At 37.6% G+C, this 17,966-nt stretch overlaps 1 protein-coding gene across 3 annotated transcripts in view; it reads right to left on the bottom strand.

The window, feature by feature from the left end:
* Positions 1-343: 343 nt before the first annotated feature.
* The window catches only part of LOC114132375 (zinc finger protein rotund-like), a 107,766-nt gene continuing 90,143 nt past the window's right edge, over positions 344-17,966 (bottom strand). For 2 of the 3 annotated variants that reach the window (XM_050205124.1, XM_050205123.1), the window contains exons 6-7: positions 12,983-13,060; positions 344-2,926 (exon numbers count right to left, since the gene is read on the bottom strand). In XM_050205124.1, the coding sequence (XP_050061081.1) occupies positions 1,745-2,926; positions 12,983-13,060 (1,260 nt within the window). In that variant the 3' untranslated portion in view covers positions 344-1,744. The remainder of the gene's footprint in view (positions 2,927-12,982; positions 13,061-17,966) is intronic. The other variant, XM_050205125.1, reaches the window with a different exon arrangement.

Here is a 17,966-nt window from a genome sequence, read left to right as displayed (position 1 = left end):
AAAAAAAATTATCTTACAACTTATGTATATATATATATTTTTTTTATACACATAATATATATATATTATATTTAGTTATGTATATATATAATATATAAGACCGTCGGAAAATGTGTTGTACAACAAACTTAATAGTCGCGTTATAATATTATATTATTATAACATTTTAACTAATAATGTACAGGCTTATTTTTATTTATTTTTTTTTTTACTTTTTTCCATGTTCTTTTTTGTACAATTCGTAAATTAAAATAGTTCAACAAAAACAAAAAAAATATTTGTTAGCCTTAAGTACCGAACCATCACAACGATAAAAAAAAAATTACATAATTTGTTTAAAAGCGGAACAACGAAATTTAATACAAATTGAGCATTAAACGAAATAAAAATTATATAATAATAATTAAAAAATTAACGTTTTTAAATTAATTAGTTACAAAAAAAAAAATTACAAACTTATTCAAAATAAAATTTACGTATCCTATAAAATTAAGTTTTAGGTTAGGAATTTGTTAATTACCTTCGTGACTCGTTGACTATACTATTACAAATGGTAACAATCACAAAAGAAATGTAAAACACTGTTTCAGTAAGGTTTTCAAAAAACAATATACGTCGTCTACAATTTACTGAGATCCATGCGACTGACCTCTGTGTCCCTAACGCTCTCCATAAAAAAAAAAAAAAGAAAAACAATAATAATAATAAAAAAAAAAGAAAATTTTTTTAATACCTCTAATATTCAAAACTGCGTTATTATTTTATATTTTTCGATAGTATAATATTACTGCCCGAATTCCGATAGTTATTTATTTATTTTACAATAATTATAATTATTAATAATGTACACATCAGTCTTGGGTACAGACAATTCACTTTGACGAGAAGAAGATGAAGAAAAAATAATAAAATACAAATTAACGATAGCTGTTCTGCCTATTTTCCTCATCTCGTCACTCACGCTCAAAAATATTTACATGCGTTACACGGTTACGGGCAATAAAACCGCACGTATACACTCGGTCCACAACTTAACACCAAAACTTAATTTAATATACTAAAATATTAGGGAGGTATAAATGAAAAAAAAAATTAATAATCAAAGGATTGGATCGAGACGACGATGAGACACATACACGTTGACATTGGACAAAAAAACGTATAAAACACATTTATAATAATAATAATAATAATAATAATAATAATTATAATAATTATAATAATACAAATAATAATAATAATAATAATAATGATTTTAAACAGCGTAAATTGGCGAGAAAATTATATAGTGGTCGTCGACAGCGTTCGCTATGTTGTGTACGTCATCACAGTTGGCTCGCATTGCAAGGTAGGTAAATATAATGTATATAAATATCTAATACCAACAGCTGGTATATACCTAACCTGGTATATAATTATAAATATATAACATAACCACACGTGACACAGACGACACGACGACAACGACGATATTAATATAATATGATGAGGAATACCGTGCGTGGGCGTTTCATAAATATTATTATTAATATACGGTTTTTCGCGTACCAATAAACGTACGACAATATTATTATGACATTATGCATAACATTACACTATACATAAATACAGATATTATTACGACACGCGCTGTACGGACCCGCGTGGTGGCGTGCCTGCGAATGTGGGTACACATTTATAATAAAAAACGTACAGTCGCAGTGTGTGTGTGTGTCGCCGCTCGTCCGTCACCCTGTGCACTATACTACTGCACTTTGTCCTTCATGCCGTGCAACAGGTGTTCGGACATGATGGACGAAGGACTCGGCTGATGCGAGTAGTTGCGTATGTGGTGCAGCGAGATCAGCTGATTCGGGAACCCGTTGGGCACGGACCCGACGGACGGCGGCTTCATGTCCATGGGCCCGGCCATCGGCGACAGTTGGTGGCCGTGCGCTCCCAGCTGCTTAGCGCCCGGGAACGACAAGTGGTTGTACGGCATGTACATGGTCTGCTGGTGGTGCTGCTGGTGGTGCGGGTGGTGTGGGTGGTGCGACGGTGGTGGCGGCGGTGGGTGCGTCGGCAGTCCGAACGATTGGATGGGCGTGAACGCGGACGTGCTGGTCTTGGGCACGGACGACGCGTCCGACAGGTACTCGGAGGGTGCTGTGGGTAGGTGGGCGCCGTGCCTGTTGGACGGCTGGTCGTCGGCGGCCACGGACGCCGCGGTGCTGGACGGTCCGCCGGCGTTCAAGTCACCGGCGGTCGCGACTCCGCCACCGCCGTTGGAACCGCCGCCGCCGCCTCCTCCCTGCATGCACTCTTGCTGTTGCTGTTGCTGGTTGATGGCTTCCACCAGGTTATTGGCCGTGTCCGGCGACATCTTGCCCCAGTACGCGCCGTTCTCCAGGGCTACGCGAGGTATGCCGATGATCGGCGGCCGCTTGTCCATCCGCTCGGCGTGCTTTTGCATGTGCTTGGACAGGTACGTCTCCTGCGTGTACGACTTGCCGCAGTACTGGCATATGTGCGTCTTGAGGTGTTTGGACTCCTTGTGCTTGGGTATGTGCTCGAGCAGCGACTGCTCGTCCTGGAAGCACTTGTAGCACGAGTTGCACTTGAACGGTTTGTCCGTCTGGTGGCACCGGGAGTGGGACTGCAGGTTGCTGAGCTGCGAGAACGCTTTGGTGCAGCCCGGGTGCCTGCACTTGTACGGCTTGTCGCCGGTGTGCGTGCGTATGTGCTGCTGCAGGTGGCTGAGCTGCGTGAACCTCCGCTGGCAGATGTCGCACCGGTATGGTTTGATGCCCAAATGGATGCGCGTGTGCTGGCTCAGGTACGAGCTGTTGGCGAATGTTTTGTTGCACTGATGGCATTTGTACGGTTTCACGTCTTTGACGTGCAGCTGCGAGTGCAATTGCAATTCCGACTTGGACGCGAATATCTGCTGAAAAAAACAAAAAAAAACGTCTGTTAATAACAGTGTTCATAATATTATATAATACTATATATTATCAAGGCTGTAGAATAAGTTGTAACTATAATAGTACTGCTAAACTGTTAAAGTTTATTATTTCTACATTAGGAAGGTATACTGCCAGTAGGTATACTGTGGGGATTAAGACCAATTAAATTCACTTATACAATTATAATTATACCCATTTACATTTAAATAATAGTCTTATTTTACGTCACTATAATTTTAATACAATGTAGAAATTATAGTGTATAACGAGTATAAAATGGATTTAAAATGAATTTTTTTTAATTATTACACATTTGTTTTAAAGTAATATAGTAAATAGGTACTTATTTAAATATATTATGTATAAAATTAATAAGTTTTTTGCTTTTTGAATTATTATGATATACCTACATGAAATTGTATAATGAAATAATTAACGTAACGCAATGGTAATGAAAAATAATAGAGTGAAAAACTATAATTTAAAAGATATGTAACTATTACTTATTAAGCTATTATAGCTATTTAAAATATATTATTTTTTAATTCAAAATTAAAGTTAGAGATATTTTTGTTATAAGTTTTCAAGCTTAATCCCCATCTTCTAACCTCACCAGCTATTTATATGATGTGTATGAATTATGATATAGATATATAATAAAATATGTATTATACATGATATTGTTTCGTTCTCCGATCGTTACTATAATTTATAAAATTAAAATTATTTTGAATGATTACTGAGTGTCTGCACGCGTTATACCGGTTACCGCAAATGCACAGGTTGGCCACCACTATATATTATACTACCTGCAGCCGTGGGCGTTTATTCGTATGCCTAATATTATTATACTGGTTTGTGTTGCCACCCCTCTCGGCCTCTCCGGACCAGACACAATACGCAACGGGTTACGTCGGGCAAGTATCCAAAAAAAAATCCGTCATCGTCGCGGTGCTCGCATCGAAAATAAATATATATATATATATATATATATACCTACACTAAATGAGATAGAATTTTCACAGCTAAGGTCAAGGCGTCCGAATATAGACTACACGGGCCTCGAAGGATTTTCAGATAGAGGTCTATTGGACGGGGTCCAAAAGCGCGTAAAAGGGTCTTGTTGCACGTACGTCACCGCGCGTCCAACAAATGTCACACGTACAAGTCGACGTCGTAGGGCGATAAAAATTCCACAACAATCACAACCCGTTTACATTATTTGTTGCGTTGGGACCAGGTCCCGTAGAGACGTACCTAACGGGGGGTTGTATGACACGGGTGTTTACACACACACACACACTCTACCCTGGTCATAAATAATCGCATGTTGCCCACTATATAACTCTCGCAACGACGTCCGGTATTCTCTTGTCAATAAACATCTGACGAAAACAACGGTCGTGCAGTAAGCTATAAATTATTATTATCGTATTGGTACCTACGTAATAATAATAAAATAAAAAAAGGTCCGTCAGAATCGATGAAATTCGCCGTATAAAATCGTATGATTGATTTCCGGTTTCGACTAAAAAACGTCATCTCGCACCGATGAAATACCTACTTTGTAAATAACAATTTGCATATTATATTTTTCGCTCGCTCGAGGACAGTCACGTTATAATGATAATCTATAAAACCACCAGCGGCAGTGGCGATTTAATTATAATAATAATATATCATGTAATTATTATAATATAGTCTAACTATATTTACTACATGTACGACGACTATGACGACGATTATTGCCACTACCGAACACCCGCTGTAGACCTGTATGCGGAATTATTGTTGTTTTATTATTATTCATATTGCCTATTAAACGTATCAGTTAAAGAGCGTGATAAAATACATTAATATACGTTTATAGATATATTAATATTACCGACAAAACGAAAACGATTCCGGGTCATATCGTGACCCACTGGCGCGCAACACATAGGTACCTACGTCGTTCGAGACCAAGGCCGACCGTACGCGGTGTCGATGGAAATATAATAATAATAATACGTAAGACCGCGGCGTGTATTATGTGTGTGTTGTTATCATCCACGACGACGACAGTGCAACGCGTTATCACGGGAGTCGCCAGTCCGACCTTGGCCGGCACGTAAAATTCAAGGTCGTCCGAATCTGTGCGGTGTGCGTGTGAAATAGTGAAAAATCTCTCGAAAATGTATAACGTTTTGTACGCGCTAGTATAGTACGTTATGAATATAATTATAACGATGGAAAAAAATCGAAATCTTGACAAAGAAACGGATCGCCGACGACCGTAGCTAACATGGCGGTGTAAAACACACACACGCGGGTCGCACCGCCGCCGTCGCCGCCGATGATTATCTCCGCACCCGCACCCGCCGCCGACCATCGGATTTATTCGCTTGTCTGTCTGTCCGTTTTCTTTTTTTCATTTTTTTTTTCGGGGGGTCCGAGAGAGGCGCATACGCCGCATACACAATCGTCGACGGGTCGAGTGTGGACCGGTTTCGGCGCAACACACACGCGAGACGCGTATACACACCATAATATTATATACCTCTATAATACGTAACATCGTACATAACTATATATAATATGGAAGAGGGTCCTGCTCGGCCGATTAGAGTGTGTGTGTATGCTAGAGCGGTATATAAGTAGACGTGAATTTTTTTTTTTAAAACGTGCGCCCGACAACGCGTTAGGGTTAAAAGAGAGACTGGTGCGTGCGACTAAAAAACCGGGTTTTCAGCTGCTGCTGCTGCTGCCGCTGCTGCTGCCATCGATCGAGGTGGACGCGATAAACATCGACGGCGGCCAAGTGCAGTACATTATAATAGTAATAATAATAATAATAATACGTAGTAAAAAGAGTTTATTTTTCGAAAATCCGATCGTCTTTTACGATAATAACAATAATAATATATTGGTCGGCCTAGCTATATTATAATACGCATATTATGATATACAGTGTGGTTATAATTTTCAAACATAACTCGAGCAAACAAAAGAGACACAAAGCCCGTCGGTCGCGGTCGGCGGCGACATAATCATACTATACTTAATAATATTGTTCCGTTTCGGAATTACACTCATTAAGTCCACGTGCGCGTTCTTCGGCACACGCGTTTGTTAATTTGCAATTAATTTACACGAGCGAAAACATGACGGCTCATTATATAACACACTACAACATAATATTGAGTCGGGGCCTCGGCGACTTCAGGACTGAACACAACGAGATTTTAAAACGAGAAGCGTTTTGATTAGAAACGATCAGAAATAATTCTAGTTATCGAATGGAGCTTATGAGTATTTTTATTATGAGTTTCCTTCAAATGTATTATTATTATGATTTGGTAATTATTACTCACCGACTACGAGTAAAAAATTATGTATTTATTTATGTATAATATGATAAATATACATTATACCACTCGGATATGACGACAGGTATACATGCAATGCCATAACGCAGGGTTAGTCAAATTGCACTTATTAGTTATTACATCAACGATAAATAGAAATAATCAAAAAGCACTAGGATTAAAAACAGGTTTGAAAACGATGGTATACTAGTCGTCGATTTAATGATTCTCGGTCGATGCAAGATTTATTTATTTTTTGAAATTTAGTACCTATGTAATAATTATAACACTGTAGAAACCATTAATCTCATGAATAACATACATATTCGTTTTGTATAAAATCAATCAATCATCGTTAAGTTATAAAATTCTTATTATCAACAAAAACCCTTATTTTAAACAATGATATTTTGCAACTTAAACGAGTGTCAGTCCTAAGACTGTAAATTCAAAAGAAAATGTGTGTATACTTGAATATATATTTAAACATTATTAAATAAATGTATCCTTTGATATCCTTCGGCCAATGTCGATTGATTGATCCGAGTAAATACAAACATAACATTTTTTATAACCAAAGTGAAATAATTTGAACATAACTTTGTTTAAAGCAGAGTGCAATATTGATCTAAAATATAAATGGAGTAAGACCAGTTAATCCACCACGCAGTAGTTTCTAGGACATTCGGAAACCAGTGCATAAATCCCATGTGTGCAGTGCATATTATATACGTTTTTATATAAATATATTTAAAATAATGTAATGTACATTGTGTAGTGGCCACTCTCTGTAGTGTATAATATAGTTTACCGGTTTTTATTCAATGCGAACGAATTAAAAAACGAAATCGCAATAAAAAATAAAAAGTGTCGTCAAATTTCGTAACGGGTTTGACGTTCGCTTTTTTCGTAAATAATTCGCCGCAGGAAATATAACATAAGAGTCGAATCATCGCGACTTTCTATTGAAACGATTCAAATGTACCGCCACGCCGCCGTTGATCAGCGTCCCACACATCACTGCAGCGATTGCTCTGCGATGTGGAGTAACGATATTATATTATAATATTAGTTTAGTCACTTGTATTTTATGAGAATATTGAAAGGGAAAACTCGTTTTTAAATATAAAAAAAATAAAGAAGATATTAAACCGTCCGACAAAGAAGTTACCATCGCCGTCGTCTAAAATATAATATTTTATACATTCAAGCTATACTTTTTGCGTATAATAATATATATGTAATATATATATATTGTATACATTCGCAACACTGCGTGTTTTTGATATTTGCGTATTTCTTCATATTAGGAACAGTAAAAAAAAAATCAAATTTCAAATAAAGTTATGTAATATTTTCCAAATCCTAGATCAAAGTCGCTTAAACATAATAATATAAGGCACCTATATAGCTACATTCGCGTGAATGTTTTATCGAGATTTAACCGGCCAATTATACGAACAAATCACGAAAGACGTAGGCAAACATAATGTTAAATATTTTACAAAAAACAACCTGTAGTTACGCCTAAAAACTGTTTTTTCGAACACGATATCATAAACCTATTACAAATCACGTGGTCGTCGTCGTCGCAAACCGTCGAGCGCACGTTGAACACGCTACCGCGCTGCCAGACACGCCGCTGCGAATAAAAGTACGACCCGCGATTACGCGGCAACCGATTTGACTCGCGGGGCACTCCATCGCAGCGTAGTAATAATAATAATAATACTGACGAGTAGGAGGTAGTAAGTCGTCCGTAATCGCGCATAATATTTAAACAGAATATTACTGTGAATTAGTATATTGAAATGACGCGACGATCGTCTGCATCGAAAGGCGTCTCAACAATATCATATGTTTAATAATATATGATAATTATTATTGTATTTTACACACGTGCAGTTCGCCGCCGTCTCGGATTATCTGCAAAGCCTCGCGAGCTGGTTCGAGACAAACGCATTTAAAAAAAGACGCACGTCCGTCCAATCGAGCAGCCGAGTCCGTCGCGCGCATACGGAGAGGTTCACGCGGCGGACGGCTGTCTGTAGCGCGTTTTCAATAATATTATATATTATACGTACGGCACGGCGGCGGCGCGCGCGCACTGATGTCATGTCCAAGGTCGGTCGCGGCGCGCCGTACACGAAATAGGTACGCCGCACAGCCGACACGCTCGTCGTCGTCGAACGCGTTTAATTTGTCTCGCCGCCACAGCCGTAGTATAATATTTTAGTAATGACTAATAATAATAACTAATAATAATAATAAAAATATATTGTACGCTAGCTCACGTTGTTATAACAATATTATAATAGTTGTTAAAACGCCGTCGAAGCGGCAACACGCCCAATTCGAGTGCGTGTGCGTACTATGTCTACTAATATTTGTAATCTATATGAGCGCACGGCGGTAAAGTCGACTCCGATCGCTGTTTAAATCCGTACCGCGCGGTATATTATACTATTATTGCAGCGATACGGGGGGCAATCGCTATGATCACGGCCCATAAAAGCGAATGATGATCGGTAGAAATGGTGCTGTACGCGAAACAAACAATTTATTTTCGTAAATCGGAAATATCGGATGATTGAGATTGTATGATAATGTGGACACTTGACAGCTTGCTGCCTTGCGACACTATACGACGTATCGCGCGTACAGACGACTCGAAACGAAACGGGCAAAAGCGGTAAAAACGCGCCAAACTTTACTATACAATATATTATGCCCCGTACAGGCGAGGAAAAAAAATCACGATAGCAGTGGCAATCGCTCTGTATGGTGTACGTTTAAAAAAACGTAAACGCATTAGGCCTCTTCTCCGCGGCAGAGTTTGACTGCGATGGAAACGCGGAGGGAGGGGACGGCTGAACGAAACGAATTCCGACATTCGGGCGGCTATGCACAACACACGCTGTATGTGCGCACCCGGCGCGAGTCCGTTGCTGCCGCCACCGCAGCCGCGGGCGGCACACGCACACACATTCGATATTGAACAGCGACAAGCTACCTGTGTGCGAGTACGTTTAAAAATGTCTGTTAAAAAACAAAACGAATAAACGCTGAGGCGGTGTCCGGCAGGCCGGCTACCGCTGCACCGGTGGTGGTCTATATAAGTACTTCAAGCGACAACGGTTTAAGCCAGCAGCTGATAATGATTTGATTTACATTTTGTTTTTATTTTTAACACATATTTTCCAATAGTAACGCTTTGGGTAACATTGGGTAATGGGTTCTCTAAATTTCGCGGTTCATCCCGAAATATGTGTACTGCTGATCTCTAAGTAACTTAACTGTACACACCATACTCGTATTATTCAAAAAATATTGTACGGTTATAATTATATGTTATCGTATATTATATACAGGTTGGTGATTTACCGAGCATGCTCAACCCCATTTTCTTCGATAATGCAGTTTTTCATAATCTGATTTTTGGAATTTCTAATATATTTTAAAGACCATAATTTCAGATTCTTGAAATATTTTTTTACCACAAAAAGGAATGTCCTGATGAGTACACACTTCTGTTTCTAAAATGACGACCTCCATTTTTTACTGCAAATTATTTACCGGATAATTTTTCAGTACCTACACTCAAACGTATCAAAATAATATACTGCGAAGATTAATTTAAAGATATAGATGTTTAACTCTGTTCACTAAAGTTGATAGATCTATGATAATGGATTTGAAATCTATGATACAATAAAAAAATGAGGATTTTATTTAAAATATTAGAAATTTGCGTCAACATGACACTAATAGTAATACAAAAAAATCCAGAAATTTAAATTTAAGTAAATTATTAATAAATGAAAAAATGAACGTGAGCATATTATCCTTTATTATTAATATTATATTATTAACACGAAAGTTGACGTTATAAATATTACTCTGCGTCTCTGCTGTAATGATCGGGAGCAGCGACCTAGTAGACCGCAAAATGTCTAGTTCTGAAATGAACTCAAAAACACACAGACGATTAGTAAAAAAAAATTTAAAAAAACTCTCGCACGGTCACGGCAATAATTGATGTCGCGGCATTACAACATAAAACAATAAAATTGTGCATTGCCTGCCCAAGACACAGGATTATCGAATATTTTTTTTCCGGGACGTGCGACGGGTGATGGGTGACCGATGTATTGAATTATAAATATAATATTATGCAAATTACAACATTGGAAAAATCGAATTTCACGTGCGTACCCACTGACCATTCTTTTATAATTAAATAATAATAATATAAAAAAAAAAACGACAGACCGATAATTCCTCCAATTTAGCGGTCACGTGTGTACACGTGCATGGGGTATAGGAAGCAGGTAGATAAAAAAGGGGTTCTATATGCCTAAATATGTATACGTGTGATGGTATATAATATGTATATGTATATCCAATATATATATATAATAAACATAAATATACGTAGAGATATATGTTATATGCACTGTAGAACGAAAAGGCTTCAGGTTTTTTTATATTTCTAATTCAATTAAATTCGACCCGTTCTCGATTTGAGGGGTTAAAAAAAGCGAAAAAAAATCAACGGTTCGTAAATAATGCACGATGACAATCGTACGCGGGCATACTAACACACCGGTTTGTCCGGCTGTGCTAAAAAAGTATATATAATAATAATCATTTTTCGTCCCCATACCACTAGCGACCAACATCGATTATGTAACACGAAACCACGATTCATAGTGTATTTTGGTGGCTCATCGTTAAAAATTTAAAAAAACCAAAAATAAGACCAGAACTAAACCGGATAAAGCTACAAAACACGTCGTAGGTGTTGACCGCAATCTCCGATTATTATATTTAGTATATTATATTGTTTTATTATCATTATTTTTATCCTCGATAACTGTATGCATAATTTAAATTACCGAGTGCACCGTTGCAAAACATCATACCAAATAATGACGCGATTATAATATACATAATTCTGTTTAGCCGTTTAGGCTTATATACATTATATCCATATTATAAATAGATGAGGCGTGGTGAACACGAGGCGCACACATTTCTTTTTTAATTGAAATTTAAACACTTCTCGTACATATAGATACCTACTTTTATCTTTTTTTCTCCCGGGTGCAATTCTTTACGATAACCGGCGTCGACTAATTGAAACGTGTAGCAAACAATATAGGTGTCCGGTGATAGGTAAAAAGACACTCGTTGGCGGCAAATGGCGTAAAAACGAATTTCTCGCTCTGAGGATTATCATGAATGTCCGTCGCTGATTTAATTTGTATGCTTTTATTTTCAAAATTAAACGCGTTTTATTCCATACACACAGCAAATGTAACGAAAATAACCGAAAAACGTGAAACGCGTTTTCGCAACGACCGTGTGATAATTAATAGTAATAGTACATTTAAAGAAGAATTTCGTCGACGAATACTACAACTTAGGTACAATGTACAATATAATATGTTTAAGTATACTATTACTATACTGTACTATACTATTACTCGGTATATAAAAACGTCAGTAGAAATTGATTTTTATTCGAAACATAAGAAAAAAACAATTGGTTCACGTACTAGTGTAATACTAATAAATAATAATGTACTTGCAGTCATCCAGTTTAAAAGAAGGCATATTATTGCGAGTCGTACTCACATCATATGCACCATATTATGCACAATGTATTGGTAGGCAATTAATTAAATTTACCGATAAAGCACAACAACGGAAGCGTACGCGTGCACTATAATTTATATGTATTAATACAGCCAAACAGTTACCTATATAATAGGTGTAAAATTGCAATGATATACATAATATTATGCGCCTGTTATCGTTTTCGCACTGCACTAATGACATACGAAAGCTATATTTATAATTTTTTTCAACAGTAATTATTATTTTAAGTGTTATCACACAGTCACAGGTGTATAATTTGTTGAGATTTTTAATAGACTTATTTCTCAGAGTTTGTTTTCAGCGTGATGGGGGTTATCGCTCGAGTAGTTATTAAAAATGATGTCGTACTTTAAAAATTACCAACGTTTAAAAAGAATAATAAAATCCAATAGTAAGCGAATATCATACAACCCGTCTAAAACTATTTTCAGCTTCAAACCTACCAACGACTTTGGACGTTCAATAACGTGACGGCATCGGATATAATAGTAGGTTTTTCGTAACCATTCGTGAATTGAAATATATATTATAATAATATTATAATAAAACCGGTCTAATCGTGTTTTATCGCCACATAATACACGTTAGGAAGTAATTACTAATTACGAGTGATGTCTATTATCGTATATAATAATATGTACCCATTTACTATAATACTAAAATGTATATAATGTATATACTATATTATAACATATATTATACTGAAACGTTTCAATGCACCCAAACAAAACTCGTTTATTTATTATATGTATAATAGTACACTACATAGTAGTAATATATTATATTCACAATCGTATACTATGGTTATTTTTTCCGGTGATTCTTAAAATCGGCGTCGAGGGCGGATACGATCGATATTATTTAAAAAAAAAAAAACACTACGCACTACGATATTATTTTCAGATTATGATTTTTTGAATCGGAAGACGAAACAACAACGATAATTCATTTATATATATTATATAATATGACGCCTTAATAAGCCATACATAATATATATATAACTAATAAACAATCGAAACTTACCTCTGGGTTTCCGTGGTCCACACTCGACCATCCGAGACCGTCTCTACCTTTGTTCACGCCCCGCTTCCTACCGCGACCCTGTAACAACAATACGTGCCATGAGCATAACATATACCTATATATACGGGTTGATCAGTAGTTCGTTTTACAAAATGGTAGGAGTATTATACGTTTCGTATAAATTCCACAACCGTTTTGTAACACAGATTTCTAATCAGTCACCCACTGTACCTATATACAAAATAGAAACCAATTAGCGCAAGTAGGTAACAAATAATACGATTTTCGATGATGATTAGCCTGAGTTTAAGAAAACAATTTTCCAACGAATAAGCATTTCCGGTGGATCTGAGTTTTAATCAGTATTTAATATAATATAAACTAAATTTAACTAACTGTTGACATAAAAAAAAAACTATATACTCGTTTTCTAGTTAAAATATAGCGATTTCCATACATTGCGTACATTAGCAAAACAAATTGTGTATGGTTTTTCTTTTCGTCCGCTCTTATATATAATTCATAAGCATCGCGTCTCGCGATTGAATTTTATTATCGATAACTGTTGTTTTCCCTCCGCCACTACAACACCGACCTACACCGGTCGAGCGGAAACACTTGTTTTTATTTCTTATGATAAAAAAAAACCCCGAGAAGAATGAATCAAAATACGAGTCACCCCTTTTTTTTATACACAGTGCCTATATAAACGAAAAAAACTTGACCTACACGCGCGCGCGTGTAATAATCGAATTCGCGCGCGCTCAGTGTTCTTATTTTCTTTTTTATTTCTTTATGAAACGACCGAGCAGAATATATAATATAATATAAGTATAATGTACATGACAACAACGAACGACGACTACGACGTTTTAGGAACATTAATTCTTCGTCTATTTATACGGTTTTTTTTGGCCGACGGAGACTAATATTTTGGCATCGGCCGCGCGCCGTAGCGTGGCTGTGCGCGTATCCTCAAAAATATAAATATAATATACAATATACCTATACAAAAAAATATGTCGTTTATTTTTTAATGACCCGCCTCTCCCTAATATCCACCGTTCAATTAAGTCGACCAATTTGTCGATATATACGCGAGTATATAGGTACTGTATGCTGCAGTGTGTGTGTGTGCGTGTATGTATTCCCTGCACGTTCATTACTCCCATCGCACGGGACCCTCTTTTCGGATTATTGCACAATCGACGGCGGCGGCGGTTGCGTGCAACATACACACACATAATGCAAGTAAAAATGGAACCTAACCAAAGGGGGTATACACTGCACACACAAACACTCATACAATCGGGTTTTTTGTGTTTCATTAACCCGCCACCGCCCTCTCTGGCGATCAAGCCAAAGCGCGCGCGCGAGAAGCTCGCCACCGAAAAAAAAAGGGTGGAAAAAATAACCCGGAGGACTACTGCTGTGGCCGTCACCCTTTTTTGTCCGTTAGAAAAATCGCCCCTAGAGAGAGGGACTCGTTGCCGAGAAGAGGACGACGACCGCGAGACGACCGAGGTGTTTGGTCACTCCTCATCACATATCGCAACGTGCGTGTGTGTATATAATGAGCGAGGGGGGAATGGTAAACTACTGCAACAACAACCCTAGAATAAATTTACCGGTTAGATTTTTATAGTTTAATAGTAATTACGAATGCATTTATTATTTGATAACGATTTTATTGACTGTCGCACAGGGAAAGACTAACCATCATTTGACGAGCCGAAATGAAACCGCCAATGTCAATAAATCCGTCATTATGACTAAGTGCTTCTATACTTCATTGACAGGGAAAAAATTATGCAATAGAATGCTTATTATATAATTAGTTGTTTTGACGAATATACTTAGTTATAAATATACCTTTCAACTGCTTCACGGCGACAGTGGAAAAATAAAAAAAAGAATCGTAAGCAACGATAATCAAAAATATTTATATTCAAGTCGTTATGTATAATATTATTGATTATTTAATATTTTCGATGAAGTTCATTCGAATAGATGATTAGTGTTTTTTTTCACACCAATCGCATATAATTTTGACGAGTACCTACGCAATAATAACTATACTCGGAGAGCCTATACATAATTCGGCCTATATATTATGTGTTTTTTATAGTTTATTACTGCAGAGACATGCAGGCGACGACGGCGGCGATCGTCGATGAACACGGGACCCCTTGATGACGATGATAAAACAAATATTTACGGCGGACAAACACGATATTAAACACTCGCGCGCGTGGACGACAGCGACACTTGTCAGGTGTGTCGAGCACACGTGCAAGCATAGGTAGACATATTATATCGTATAATATATATTATTGTACAGGTAGGTTAGGTAGGTTTACGAGACGGCCGGAAAAAAAATTGTCGACGCGTTTTTGTAGATTATTTGTTTTGGGGGGGAATACTGCACGTCGGAGGATGTCACGTCACAAACTATATATTTATAATATGCCGTGTGTGCACCGTGTGTATGATAATTATTATAATATTATGTAATATACTAAGCGGAGAACCTGACGAAGCTCGTGATGTGACGACTAGGAGGCGGCCGTGACTGATTCGTCTTGGCAGCGACGACGTGCGTGTACAATTTAACAAACTCGAAGAATGCACATTTTACAAGCTAAATCGTCGGCGGCGGTGGCAGAAGCATTTCACTGTGCAGGATTTACGGTGTGACCCGTTGAACCCCGTTGGTTATATTACATATGACACATAATATTACGTATATTATAATATTAATAATATATATACGCCGCAGCAGACGTCACATATGGTGTCTTTCGATCTCTCTCTCTCTCTTTCTTGTTCGCCGTGCCCATTTCCCCCGCGATCAGTCGACGGAACTAATTTTGAAAATTTGCCACCGTGTTTCCCGTGCGAGCTCGGGCGCGTAGAACGACGACGAATTTCCGACTCTCGTTGCATGCGACGGGCGAGATACGATAGATCCTGCAGCCGCGCCGCGTAATAAATCCCGAATATTATGTGCCAGTTGATGGGGTAATATAATATATACTCGACATCCGACGATTCCGCCCCCGGCCGCGGCAAACTATCACTGCGACTCTGGCAAAGGGGGCCTCGTTCTCACGTGATGGAAGCTGTGTGTCGGCGGATACATTATTATGAGACTCGAGATTAGATGATCGCAATAATTGTATTTTGTGTGAGTTATAATATTCTCGTCCGCGATTTTTCGACTTTTTGAATTCTGTGATTTTTAGTCATTTCTTTAGGATCACGTAGGTACGACGGTGCCGCTCTGGGGGAAGCCCACGCCGCCCACGATCGGAACAATATCGATCATCGTCGTCGCGCCAGCGAAATGAACGCGTGTGCATTTGACGTAAAAAAAAAACCGGTTCCCGCAAGCCTTCCGAAAAAAAATATACACGAATACAATATCATACGCATAATCGAACACATAACGAGTATTATAATGTGTGTGTGTGTGTATTGATATTGAAGACCTATATAAACGAGTTTTTTACATATACCTACGACATTCTGTTAATTTCTACCAACAGTTATGGCAGATAGGTACCGGTTTTATTGACAATAATAATAAAATAATAACCCGTCGATAAGTCGATAAGTACACGAGTGACAGTGTTCAGGGAAGAGTACCTATACTATTTACAAATAGGTATTATAAATACCTACTATATATATGTATAATGTGTCTGCTGCATTATTAAAAAGCATCGGATGGTCCAGTAACGAGCGGCTTAAACTTAAACATGGTAATAGTATTATATATTATAACTTATAACCTACGCTTATAATACGAGTAAGTATACCTACATAATAGTGATGAATTACGTAACCATATGTAATTTTATCAATTTACAACGCGAATTATATCATTAATTATTAAAATAATCAGTTAAAGTTTTGACTGGTACCTTCACCTAGTTATGTTATATTATTATTATCATTATATACCTACGAACGTCCATGTCACAACTCGTACGCCTTTTAACTAAACTTAGTATACACACTACACGGTATAGTGCTAATAAGCTTTTGCCGACAACGGCGGCCGTTGTATATGATAATGTTACATATGGATGAACGACTGTCACCGCTTTATGTATATTATCATACGAGGTATGTATTGAGGTGTCGCCCGGCAGATGTATGTATACTTCCCAGTTACCATTCATTTGGCGCGAGCGCGCGTGCGTGCGTCTCTCTAATAACTTTTAGGTGGGCGACTATAGCCTAATTTGCATATACACACACACAAATCCACATATTATTATTATATACGTAAATACGTATATAATAATGTACTCACACATACAATCGCAAACAAGCACACACCCGCACACACACACACATATATTGCATAGCGGGCCTCTTGTATTGCGTGCAACAGTTTTAACATGTTTCAAAACATTTATGCGCGGCCACGAGACCGTGTGCACTGTCATTGTTAGCCCATATGGTTGGTATATATATTTTATATATATTTTTTTTACATTTTGTGCGTGAGAGGAGTCTGTTTTTTTATGGTCGTATATTACGAACACGTATAATTATCGTTTTCCCTCTCCCAATATCGCCGCCACCGTCGCCACACGTTCCGACCATCCTTTTTGTCTTCGTTCGTTCGTCGTGAATTTATTACCGCACACCGGCAGCGGCGGTGGCGGCAGTGGCGCCAAATGATAAAACAACAACCATAATAATGTTAAAGTATATTTTTTACTTTTTTCTAGACTACTGGATAAACCTAATAATAATAATAATTTGACGGCGTCGCGCTTAAGCACCTCGGAGCTGCAGATACTGGCAATTAGACTACAGGTTAGGTGTATGAATAGTGCCGAAACTGCGTGGTTTTAGGAACGATAAATGGAATGCGAATAATAATATTATAATTATAGGTTTAAACGAAAAATTTTCAGAGATATTTTAAGGACGCTGTGGCGTAAAAAAGAAGGATTACGACGTCGTG

Source organism: Aphis gossypii, chromosome 1 (genome assembly GCF_020184175.1).
Source record: "Aphis gossypii isolate Hap1 chromosome 1, ASM2018417v2, whole genome shotgun sequence".
Classification (NCBI taxonomy): domain Eukaryota; kingdom Metazoa; phylum Arthropoda; class Insecta; order Hemiptera; family Aphididae; genus Aphis; species Aphis gossypii.
Note: the sequence above shows the minus strand (reverse complement) of the source record. Positions and strands in the feature narration are given on the sequence as shown.